Source organism: Cajanus cajan, chromosome 2 (assembly GCF_000230855.2).
Source record: "Cajanus cajan strain Asha chromosome 2, NIPB_CcT2T_4, whole genome shotgun sequence".
Lineage (NCBI taxonomy): Eukaryota > Viridiplantae > Streptophyta > Magnoliopsida > Fabales > Fabaceae > Cajanus > Cajanus cajan.
Window position 1 is genome coordinate 60921012 of NC_138518.1, and position 12757 is coordinate 60933768.

The window sequence follows — 12757 nt, forward strand, 5'->3', positions numbered from 1 at the left end:
AATCACCTGTCCCCGCCAGAATTCAAATAATATTTTTTCTGGTTCATTTTTATTTATATCATATAAAGAACGCATTTATGGAAGCCATGATATGAACAAATGTTACACCTTGGAACTCATATTACGTATGCATAAGATCAGATCATCACTTTAAGTCTTATCCACTTGAATTCAAAGAGGGAAAAACTAATAAACTTTACTTTAATTCCAAATAAAATAATTAGAGGAGGGGGAGAATGAAAAACAAAATAAAATCTTTGCGTTTGTCCTAATTTTCTCAAAGGAAGAGAGAGAAAAAGGAGGAAGGTTCTGAAAAACTGAACTCCAATTGCTTTCTCAGCTACTCTTACTTGATAGAAAATATAGCTATAGAGGAAGTTGGCCAACGGTTAACTTCCCTCCAAACCTTGAGAGTCTCTTGCAATCAAAGCAAAGTTCAGTAGTCATTTTTGGTCACCTTCTGAGACTCAAACTTCACCTTCCTGACACACCCTCCACACCAATCTTCCCTTTTATTGTTTCCTACCATTCTTCTATATACACTTCACATCCACCTCTTATGCTTCACACCATGAAACCCCCTCACTAGACTTTTTCACCTCTAAGTCTTTCTTTTCATTATGCTATTGCTAAAGGGTTCATGGCATCATGACATGCCCTTGAAACCTTGGTTTGTAATTGTAACGCTAGTTTGATTTTGGTGCCAAGTTCTTGAGCTGGTGGTGCAGACCCTGGAAAGTTCTCCAAGTCTAACATGAGATAAGGCTGCTGCTTCTGCCTTTGTGGGGTTCAAATTCAAAAGTCTCGGAGCTGGTTTCAATTAGTAGACAAATTCTGTTGTCGATTCTCATGCTCATGAGCCTCCGATAGTTGGTATTTTTAATTTAAGGCATAGTGAAATTTCTTGATTGCTTCTTGCCTTTTTGAATTATCTTGCCTTTTTGAATTATCTCCAAGACTTCAAATATGTTGGCTCTCCCCCATAATTCTTAAATGCTATCTTCAGCACTGAGAATCAAATAAGACTTGGTCTCGGGCACACACGTTTTTCAATTTTGGACTTATTCTGATATCATACATATATAGAGGCAAAAGGGGTGTCCTCTATTCATTTCTTGGGAAGTTGTAAGCTTGATTAGCCCCAAAAACAACATTTCGTATCAATATTGCAATTGATTGAAGCAGCATGGCTTCATTTCCTTCAAATTCTGCATCAGGAGAACATAGCATCATGGCCAGTGCACAAAACAGGAATCCTCATGCTTCCTCACCTTCCTTCATGACTAGAGTGGCCATGAGAATGTCTAGATCAAGATGGTTCACCTTCTTGAGAAGAGTATTCCATTACCAAAATGGACCTAGATCTGATCTTGGCTCCAACCCTTTCAATTCTAGCACTTGGATGATGCTGGAGTTGTTTGCTTTGTTGGTCCAGATAACAAGCACAACATTCACTTTGGCCATTTCAAAGAGTGAGAAGCCTATTTGGCCTATGAGGGTGTGGATAGCTGGTTATGATATAGGGTGTGTCCTTAATCTTCTGCTACTTTGTGGCCGCTACCATCAACTTCATGTGACTCAAGGGGGTGCTCTTAGCCTTTCTGATTTGGAGCAGCAAAGAAACAATGAAGAAACAAGGTACCCTAAGTTCTATAATATTCATTTAAAGAAATTTCTTTCAGTCATTTTGTCATTAACAATCGGTACAAGTGCCAAATAAGTTAGAATTTATAGGGTACTCATTGTGTGAATGTGCTGAAGACTTTGGTTATAGTAGAAATTAGAAAATGTTGACACCATTGTTTTTTGGGCTGAATACAAAAACAACTTCAAGACAGAATCTTCTGTCTTAAAAAATCTAATAATTGTGCTGTTGAAATTATTTTTAGTATTTCAACAATAAAATCTGGAAATGCTAAAGATGGAGTTTTTATTTTTTATTTTTTATTTTTAATTTTATCCTAAGGGGAGCCCTATTATTATAGTGGGCCAGAGGGTGTGCACATGGTGCACATGGGGAAACAAGAGAAGGGATAAGAGCTGGAAAGGGGACAGAGCATGGATGAAGATTGTACTCTTGTAGTTTTAATAATGTCCCTCAAGTTTCATCAAATAAGTTAGGACATGAAGACAAAAATATCATTTTAACTTTTAAGTGTAAAGTAATCATAATTTCATGGTGAAAGAAGGGGGATGAGAAGTAATTAATTTTTCAACTGAAAAAAAAAATGGTTGAAGCAGGAACTAAGCAAAAGATAATTAGGTCAGGCCAAACCCAAATCATAATTAAATGATTAGCCCAATTAACCTAACCTTACAAATTTGAATTTGTGGATGAAAACTTGATCTGGAAATATTTTGGTTGCAATCTGAAAAAGTAACTTATCTTAGTGGCATACAGTGTGTACAGGAACTCACATTTAATGGACAAATGCCGTAGCTCACTAGAGCTTTTCTTTGCCATATGGTTCGTGATGGGCAATGTGTGGGCCTTTGACTCACGTTTTGGATCATTCCAACAAGCTCCAAAACTCCACGTTCTCTGCATCATCCTCCTTGCATGGAATGCCATATGCTACTCTTTCCCTTTTCTATTGTTTTTGCTCTTGTGTTGTTGTGTCCCACTCATGAGCACCCTCCTTGGATACAACATGAGCATGGGATCCTCTGCTAGAGGAGCCTCTGATGATCAAATCTCACAACTCCCAAGTTGGAGATATAAAGGTCTTCATGCCAACTTAGACCTTGCAAGTGACTCTCAAAGCAGTGAAAGATTGATCAATGAAGATCCGGTAAGTGACATAACTATCATACACAAAATTATTAACATTTTGATTTTGATATATATGTTTGTTATGTAAGGGGTTAGAATTTATTAAAAATTACGACATGGGTAATTATTTATTCGGATTAAATATGATTTTAGTTAATGAATTTTTGTTAATTTTTTATTTTTAGTTCCAAATTTTTTTCTACATGAACTATAAATCTTGACGTTGGAGACTAAAAATGTTATAGAGAGGTGGAGTTTAGGGATTAAAAGTGAAAATCAATAAAATAAAAAAAATAGCATCTAAAACTAGTAAAAATTTTGCTCAGGGATTAAAAATAAAAATCAACAAAAAAAGATTAAAAATATATGTAATCCAACTTATTGAACTAGAAATAAGACTAACAAAACTTTATGATTTTTTTAATATAAATTTTAGTCAATATTAGAGAGTGTGTTCAAATAGAAACATTATTATATAGTTCAAGATCACCACATGCCCATAGTTCCTAACTCATCTTTAGTTTCATGTAGTTCAATTTTTTATTTTACAAGAAAAAGTTAATAAAATTCCTTTACAAATCATGTCTTTTTTTTTATAGTTTTTTTTTTTACAAGAGTTAGAGATTGATAATTTTAAACTATGTAATAATTTCTCTTTTAAAAGAATGCGCTATTAAGATTTCTCGTATATGTACACATAGATCATATTAAGAGAAAAATGACTAAAGATACTAATCACGATCATAGATGATAACTATTTGATTTAAATGAAATCAATTTTCACCATTTATGATACTTTTCTCATTTTTCACCAAATATACCCTAATATATATATATATATATATATATATATTTATTTATTTATGTTTTTTCTTTTATTATTATTTTATATTGAATTGATCTATTTGTGGTGTTGTGTGAATTAACAGGAGTGTTGCATTTGTTTGGCCAAGTACAAAGACAAAGAAGAAGTTAGGCAATTGCCATGTTCCCATTTGTTCCACCTAAAATGTGTGGATCAATGGCTAAGAATTATATCATGTTGCCCCCTTTGTAAACAAGGATTACAAAGGTAGTAATAATGACGAGGCAAACAACATACTCAAGAACATTAATCTTAAATATATTTCAAATTAAAAATATATATATATTTTGGTTACACGAGTGAGATTGTACATGTATAGAAGAGGTCACCAGTAACCAAAACTACATTGATTACTTGGTTCTTGGGAGTGAATCCCCTTACTTTTCAAATTACTCCATTACTTGTACAAGGTTTTTCCCTTATACTACATCAAAATATTGTGAGGTGAGCATAGCTCTACTGAATAATGAAGTAAATATTTATATTTCTTCCATAATTTTTACATAATAAAATTATTTGGATTATGCTTCTTATTTCATTTGAAGAATTATTAGTTTATGAATGGACACATTTAATAACAAATTTTGACATATAATAGTTTGTTAACTTCAACAAATTTTAATGTATAATAGTTTGTTAACTTCAGCAATAATTACTTAAAAAGTCACATTGACGATAATTTCTAATTGATTGACCATGTAAATTTTTTTACACTAATGGTGTCTAGTAAATATACCTTAATTAAAAAACAATTGTTTAATCTTAACTTAAGTAATTGGAATGCGCTTGAAATTAGATAAAACATTTTAATTTAAGTTTGATAAATCTTTCTCGTTGGATCAACAACATGGTACTACAAATGAGATTTGTTTTTGACCCAACAGATTATTGGAGAATAATTATAGCTTGTTAGTTGTTTTTTTATTTGCTTACATGACATTCTGTTATGCATTCTATTAGGCAATTATGTTTTTGTATGTAGATAGTTTGTTTCAGCGTGTGTGTAATTATAAGCCTTGTACATTCATTATGTAAGTGATAATTTCATAATACAAACTCATTATAGATTCATTTTTTCTCTCTCTAATTTTAACATGGTAATCAGAGCATAATTTTTCGAGGCTTACTGAAGCACTCAATCATGGCAAAAATTTATGATCATATCCTTTAACTCCAGCTTCATCTATGGCACCAGTAACATTCACACATCTTTGTATACAAATCAGATGATAAAAAATTTATGTTATGGAGTCAACAAGTAGAAGGTGAGATCACTGCTCACAAATTTGTCATTAATCATCTCGTTCCAACAAAGTATGCTTTAGGAGTAGATCATGATGTGAATAATGTCATTGATGAACATAAGAAATTGTTAGTTCATGACCAAATGCTTTTCACATGGCTATTTTCATTACTCTCAAAATCTATCCTTCTTAGGATTCTTAGATGCAAGCATTTGTAGCAGGTTTAGGATAAAATTCATATGCATTTATACTCTCACATGAAGGCAAAGGTGAGGCAATCACAATCTAAACTTAATAATACAAAGAAAGGCACATGAACTATATCAAAAAACTTGATTAGAATTAAAGTTATTGTAGAGTCTTTGGTTGCGATTGGAGATCCTATTTCTAATTAGGATCATATTGATGTTGTGTTGGATGGCCTACCTAAAGAGTATAATCTTTTTATTATCATGATATATGACACAATTGATCCTTTTTCAATCACTAATATTGAATCTTTACTTCTAACACTACTAGAAAAGTGTCATTTTCTTGCGAATTTTCTTGCAAAAAAATATTCGCAGAAATTTTTTACGAATTTATTTTCAAAAATAATTTAAAGATATTTCTTACAAATTTTGCTACAATTTTAATAATCATAAAAAAAATTTCTATGGTAAAAATTTGCAGAAAATATTGTAAGAAATTTATTTTGTTTCTTGCAGATTTTCTTGCAAAAATAAATTCGCAAGTAATGTTTACTAAATGGTAGAAAAATTTTGCAGGTAACTTTTCCTGCAGATTTTCCTGCAAATTTTAATCCGCAGGAAAAATAAAAAAAAAATAAATTTATAAGTTTAATATTTTAAAAAACTTCAAGTCTCACATCAATTGAAAATAAAATAATTAAATAGTATATAAGTTGGGGCAACACTTACCTTACAAGTTGATTTGTATGGTTGAGTGTTAGACTTATAATCTACAATCTTAGAATTTAAAAGATTATGTATCACATGTTGGAGGCATGAAAACAAATGTTTCGGATGAATTCATTGTAAGCATTTGAAAGTTGAAGAATTATTGATATAATTTACAGTTTTTTCTTTAATTTTTTTCGTAAAAAATATTCCTGTCGAATTTCTTGCGAAAAAATTCGCAGGAAACTTTCCTACGAATTTTTTTCGCAAGAAATTTTGCAGGAAAATTTTCTGCGAATTTTAAAATTCGCAAAAATATATTATCCACAAAGGTATTACCTGTAGATAAAATTTCGCAGAAAAATTTGTAGGAACAACGTTTCCTGCGAATTTTTCATAAAAATTCACAGGAAAAGTCGCATGTAATAAGAGAAATTCTAGTAGTGTAATGCAAGAGACATAGTTTGAGAAGTTTAAACAAGACTTAGGAATTGAATATGCTTTTGTTAATGTTGCATATGGATCTCATGCTCAACATTCAAATTCCATGTCATTCTTGCAAAATGATAACAACTGTGGTCGTGGTGGTTGAGATTGTGGAGGTCATGGTTTTGACTTAAGAGATAGTGGCCATGGAGGACTATGCTAATTGTCAACTTTGTTACAAATATGAACATGATGTCTTCTATTGTTGAAACATGTTTGATGAAAACTTTGTGCAACCACCACCTTTTTTGCATATTCATGTTACCTCCAATCATCGTAATGTTACTTCCTATCAATCTCAACATCCAAGTGTCTAATTACTCAACAACAACTTCCTTTTATGGCATAGGAATTTGTTACTCCAGAGAATTTTGGGAACCAAAATTAGTATCCCCATTTAGGTGCATCTCACCATGTCACTACAAATCCTAACAATTTTACTCAAAGTGTCCCATATAGTAGTTCAAAATAAGTCCACATGAATAATGGACAAGGTTTATCTATCTCCTCTCTTAGCTAAGCTGAATTTGTCTCACCTCACAATAGTAAAAAAATTTATGTGATAATAATATATTTTTCAATTTCAACCAAATGCTTGTTATATCAAATCACATGTGTCTAATCAAGTTCTCCTTGAAGGCTTCCTTGGCATTGATGGATTGTATTTCTTCAAGGATATCCACCTCCTCAAATTTTTGGCTCCCAACATTGTTTACAAGTTTGTCTAACTATCAGATGTTATTAATAATGTAGTTACATCAAATACCTTTATAACTCAAAATTGTAGTACTTTCTCAATGTGGTATAATCTCCTTGGACATGTTCATTCTAATTCTGTCAAAGTTGTGTTATACTTGTGTAAAATTCCTTACCAAAACAAAAATATGTTGGATTTTCTAAATGCTTGTTGTTTAGAGGAATTGATAAGTGTCATTTCTACTTAAAGGATTCAACTATTTTGACACTTATTTAACTAGTTTTAAAAATAAAACATGTTTTTAACCCTTAAAATATTATAAGAATCAAAAGAATTAATAAATAGGGTAGTTTATGAAAAGTTGATGGATTTTTAACATGAATATTTATTTTTCATGCAGATTTGATGAAGTCCCAAGACCCCAAGATTCACAAATCTATTTATCCGTTTAGGAAGGGTTAAGAGAATTAGAGGTAGAAAGCAAAGTTGCTACAAAACCAAATCAACTCAATCATTTGGAAATGACTGAGTGGATTTGGTCCAAAGAGGCAAGAAATTTTTTATCCTTAAGGGCTTAGTGGATTGGAACTGGCTCAACTGATGGAGCTTTTTTCACTCTAAAAAATTCAAAAATTTGCTTAGTTGTTTGAAAAGGGTTGAGCGGATTGGTCTTTTTCATGCTTACTTTGTTTTATTCCCTGGACCTATTTAAGGGAAAAGGAGAGAGAAAATTAAGAATAATTGGAGGGGGAACAAAGAAAAAATAAAGTTGATAAGAAGGAAACTTGAAGAGTCATTTAGGGACAAGGATTCTAAGTTCTTCTTCATCTTCTTCTACATTTTCTATGTACATGGAGATTACTCTTATTACTATGAGTAGCTAATCCACTCTTTTGTTAGGATTGGATGTAATCCATTAAACTCTTATGTAATTCTTTTGATTTATATATATGATGTTCTATTATTTAGTGTTAGTAGTTTGATTCTTTTTGTAACACCCCAGTTTTCAATAAAGTTATTATTATTATTATAATAATAATTATTATTATTATATGGTATTTGATCATAATTATTTTAATAATTATAGAAGAATATTATTTTGTACGTTTTAAATAATTATTGTTTTGGACAATTATTTTGTACGTATTAAATAAGTATTTTTTATTAGCATATTTAAATAAATATTTATATGTTTTAAGAGAAGGTTGATTTTATATGATATTTTGTTATTAAAATTATATTATTATATTTTGGGTCAGAAATATATTATTATTATAGAGGAAAAATATTTTATAATATACATGTATTTATTTTATTTAATTATCTTGAGGAAAAAGAGAAGTGGGTTAGAAGAGAAGGAAAATGGGTTGGGTTGACCCAGCCCAATGGATTAATTTTAAGGAGTCATGTAACGTTAACCCTATCTACCTCATTGGCGTTTTGAAGGGTTAGGAAAAAAAAAAGAAACAAAGAGCTCTAAGGAAGAGTACTCAGGAACGACCTTAGATCACACATTTGTCTTCTGCTCATCCAGGTAAGGGCGCTCTGGGTGTGGGATTGTATGCTGGGTAGTGGGATTGGCCCCCAATCCTGTGTTTGCTATATTTTTATGTATGCTCATGTATGAGGGGTTTCTCCCAATTGTATTTGTTTTGCTTATTATTTTTCTTATATGCAATTAATTGTATGACTTGAGATCTCTATGGGTTCCTATGGGAAACCCTATGAGAAAACGGGCAAAATATGAATATTTTCTATTTTGCCTTCTGATTACTTTGTTGTGTTCCTTGTTGGATTTGATGCATGAGTATGTGGTTAATTTTGAAAATAAATATGTTTTAATATGATATAGAGTGCTCTATGGGTTCCTCCGGGAAACCCTATGAGAAATAGGCAAAATATGAAATAGTTTCTGTTTTGATTTCTGATTTTTCTGTTATATTCCTTGTTTGATGAGATGTAAAAATATGTATTTAATTTTATAAATAAACGAGTTTTGATATAAATTAAAGTGCTCTGTGGAGGCTTTGTGAATATCATGATGTAAAGTGAAATGTGATTGAGACATGGGATATGAAATGTGATAATGAAATATGATGACGAAATGCGATGATGTTATATGACCATGGGAAATGATAATGTGATATGAGAATGCATAGAGTCTTGATTGACATGCATCATTTGCATAAGTGTTTTAAGGGTACGATATGGAATACATCGCCAGAGAAGGCCCCCTAGTGTAAAAGTTTTGGGGATTAGTCCTTGGGGATAGCTCGGTTTGGAAGTCCCAGTCTCGCCCATTGTGTGCATGGGATGTATCTTGCGCAGCTTAGCTATCCCGACGAGACTCTGGTAGTATATCCTTCTAGTGAGAGTGCGTAGAGGGTGTGACCCGGCATGTACTCCTAGACTACTCTTCGTGTATTGCTAGCGGCAATATGTCATGTGATGTTTTACTGGCGTCACATGCATGATAATATGTAGTTCGTGTCCATACATGTGCATTCTTATTATTAAATGATGATAAATTACTATTTGTATGACTTGGATGATTGGATAAGCTATTGTTGTTGATTGATCTATGAGGTAACTGTATTGTTTGTGTTTGGCTATCCGGTGTGCGTTCCTACACCGTAAGCTAGAGTGAGAAGTTTCTCACTCCTTTCTTTTGTGTTGTTTCCCTTGTTTGATATACAGGAGACCATCAACAGCATGAGGCTGAGGATGTGGACGATGGAGCTGAGGCTTCTATGTGGGATTTTGCTCTGATAGGACATGTGACATCGGGACATAGATAGAATTAGAATATGACATTGTTTATGATTTATTAAAGTATATATTTTGGAAAATTCAATTTTTATTCTTTGTAATTTTATTTGCTATTTGGATTAAGGACATGAATGTGAATTCTCTACTCACATGATTATTGGAATTGTCGTTTCAATTTTAAATATTTTTTTTATCCAATAAGATATTTCTTTTTATTATTATATATATATATGTTGGGGTAGAGGGTGTCACACTTTTCTTAATGCAAGGACTCTGATTTGGTAAACTAAGAAATCATTCATTAAATTGAAATCCTTATAATTTTTAAATGCAAGGAATTAATTTAGAATGACTTTAAAGAATTCAATAACATTGAGTGATAAAAATCATATATAGATAATCTTGGGAGAGCATAGTTTTGGGACTATAGTTTTACCATAGCAATATTCTTCATTAACAGACTTCCCAATGCAACCTTACCACTTTTACCTTAGTGGTTTCCCATGTTTTCCCATTTCATGCATATTCAGATGCTAATTGGGTGAGTGATCCTGATGATAGGTGCTCTACTTCTGGTTACTGCATATTTTTTGGCCCTAATCTTGTTTCATGGTGCTCCAAGCAGCAACCATTAGTAGTTTGATCTAACACTGAGGCAAAATATTGTGTCATCACTTATACATTAGTATAATTATTATGCTTTCAATCTATTTAATTTGAACTTGGCATTGTTTTCACCACACTTTTGCTTTATTATGACAATTTGAGTGTTGTCTCCTTACCCCACAACCCGGTTTTGTAAACTAGGACAAAACATATCGAATTGGACATTCATTTTGTTTGAGAGAAGGTTACCTCAAAAGCCCTCATAGTCCAACATGTTCCTAGTGCAAACCAGCTTGCTAACTCCTTCACTAAGCCATTTCCATCATCACGATTATGTGATCTTAAGACCAAACTCAAAGCATGTATTCAACATCCCTCTTAAGTTTGTAGGGGATATTGGAGAATGGTTGTATCTTGTTTATTATTTGCTTAAGTGGCATTTTGTTATGCATTCTGTTAGGCAATTAGGTTTTTATTTGTAGATAGTTTACTTTCAACATATGTATAAATATAAACATTGTATATTCATTACGTAAGTGATAATTTCATAATACAAAATTAATACAGATTCATTTCTCTCTCTATTTTTAACATGGGTTAAAAAATACCCTTGGTGGAAAGAATATGTAGAGGAAAAAATCTATAACAAACTAGTGGGAATTACTTCTTGCACCATATATTTTACCCCATACATTGATCAGTTCTTGAAAATGCCTAAATTACATTTTCCTTCCCCTTCACCTATCCTTCTCACACCCTTCTCTCAAACCATTCACCTTAATCTCTCTCTGAAACCCTTCAGCCACACCCTTCTCCACAACAATTCATCATTGTTTTCAAAAAAATTAATTCATTTTCCATATTTTTTGTTTGCTAAAAAGGGTTCATTGTAATGTAACAATCCAAACACACCAAGAAATATAAAGATTTGTACAAGTGTGAGATTGTACAATTAAGGATATCTTGAAGAAATTAATTTGTACTACCTATACTAACAAGGTACATATATTTTTCGGTAGCTCATCACTAAGAGCTCCATAGTTAAGCATGCTTAGCTTGGAGTGGTTTAGGGATGAGTTACCTTTTGAGAAGTTTCCCAAAAAAGTGTACAAGTGAGGATAAAGCACGTTAAAAAATCTTGTGTTGGTTTGTGAGACTGGTCGTTGATCCTAAAGGTAAACAAGCTTGTTAGAAAGGGTTACCCACAAAGTGTTTTGACTAGTAAAGGATTATGAACAACGAGAGATTATGTGAAGTGTCACTGTGTGAAGTTTTGTGGAGTGATGCCTCTAAGACGTCAAATTTGAGGCGTGTTACATTTGTATCAGAGCAGGTCCTCTATCATAATATAGTGTGGTTCAAGGACGAACCATGCAAAAGTTGGTGGGCTTATAACTGCCTAAGCACACCAGAATAAGGGGGATCTACACATTTGTACAAGTGTGAGATTATACAATTGAGGATGACTTAAAAGAATTAATTGATACTACATATATCAACAAATACATCTACTTTTTGGTAGCTCGTTACTTAAAAATTCCACAGTTAAGTGTGCTTAGCTTGAGGTGATTTAGGATTGGGTGGCCTCTTGAAAAATTTTCCATAAAATGTATGAGTGAGAATAAAGTATGCTGAAAAGTCTTATGTTAGTTTGTGGGGTCTGTCGTTGATCCTAAAGGCAGAGGAGCATTTCAAAAAATGTTATCCATGAAGGGGCTTTGACTGGTGAAGGTTTCTAACTAAGATAAGTTATGTGAAATATTACTGCGTGAAGTGTTGTGAAGTAAAGTCATTGAAATATCAAATATAAAGGATGTAACACCTGGTAAGAGAAATAAGTTTCTCATTGTTTTGGCTTTTATAATAATCTCCCAAACACATTTTTTTATAGTATTGTGAATTTGGTGTTCTGAACTGTGTGCTCTAGAACATGGTGTTTCAAGTTGAGTGTTCTAGAATGTAACTTCTGGAATGATAATCTAAAAAAGACTCGTCGCAATAAGAATAATTTGGAAAATTTTAATAATTGATGGGTGCATGGTTAAAAAACCCAGTGTGGGAAGAAAAAGCCCGAACTAGTCAACGCTTCCAATAGATGGCTTAAGATAAATTGTGTACTATAATGAACTCGATGGTTTTGATGTTTACATGTTGAGAAAGGTAAAGTCTTGATCCATTTGACAACATGTTTACGTAGGTTAATTAGTCTGTTAAATTTATGGGTTGTATGAGTTTAGTTTGCTTTAAGGCTTTACTGTTGTCGTGTGAGTTTGATTTAAATCCAGACTACATGTTTATACACATAAAAATAAATGAAAGAATTTAATTAGAATAAAAAGATAAAAATGCGTTGATGTCGTGACTAAAAAAACAAAGCTTAAAGAATAACAAACAAAAAATTGTCATCACTCATGTAAT

General features: G+C 32.1%; 1 protein-coding gene across 1 annotated transcript; it reads left to right on the forward strand.

Annotated features, from left to right (window-relative positions):
• Positions 1–236: 236 nt before the first annotated feature.
• Positions 237–4171, forward strand: LOC109813138 (E3 ubiquitin-protein ligase At4g11680). Its single transcript, XM_083068577.1, has 3 exons — positions 237–1638; positions 2402–2792; positions 3703–4171. The coding sequence occupies exons 1-3, from the start codon at positions 1187–1189 to the stop codon at positions 3847–3849; spliced, it is 990 nt and encodes a 329-aa protein (XP_082924703.1). The 5' UTR covers positions 237–1186; the 3' UTR covers positions 3850–4171.
• Positions 4172–12757: the final 8586 nt, after the last annotated feature.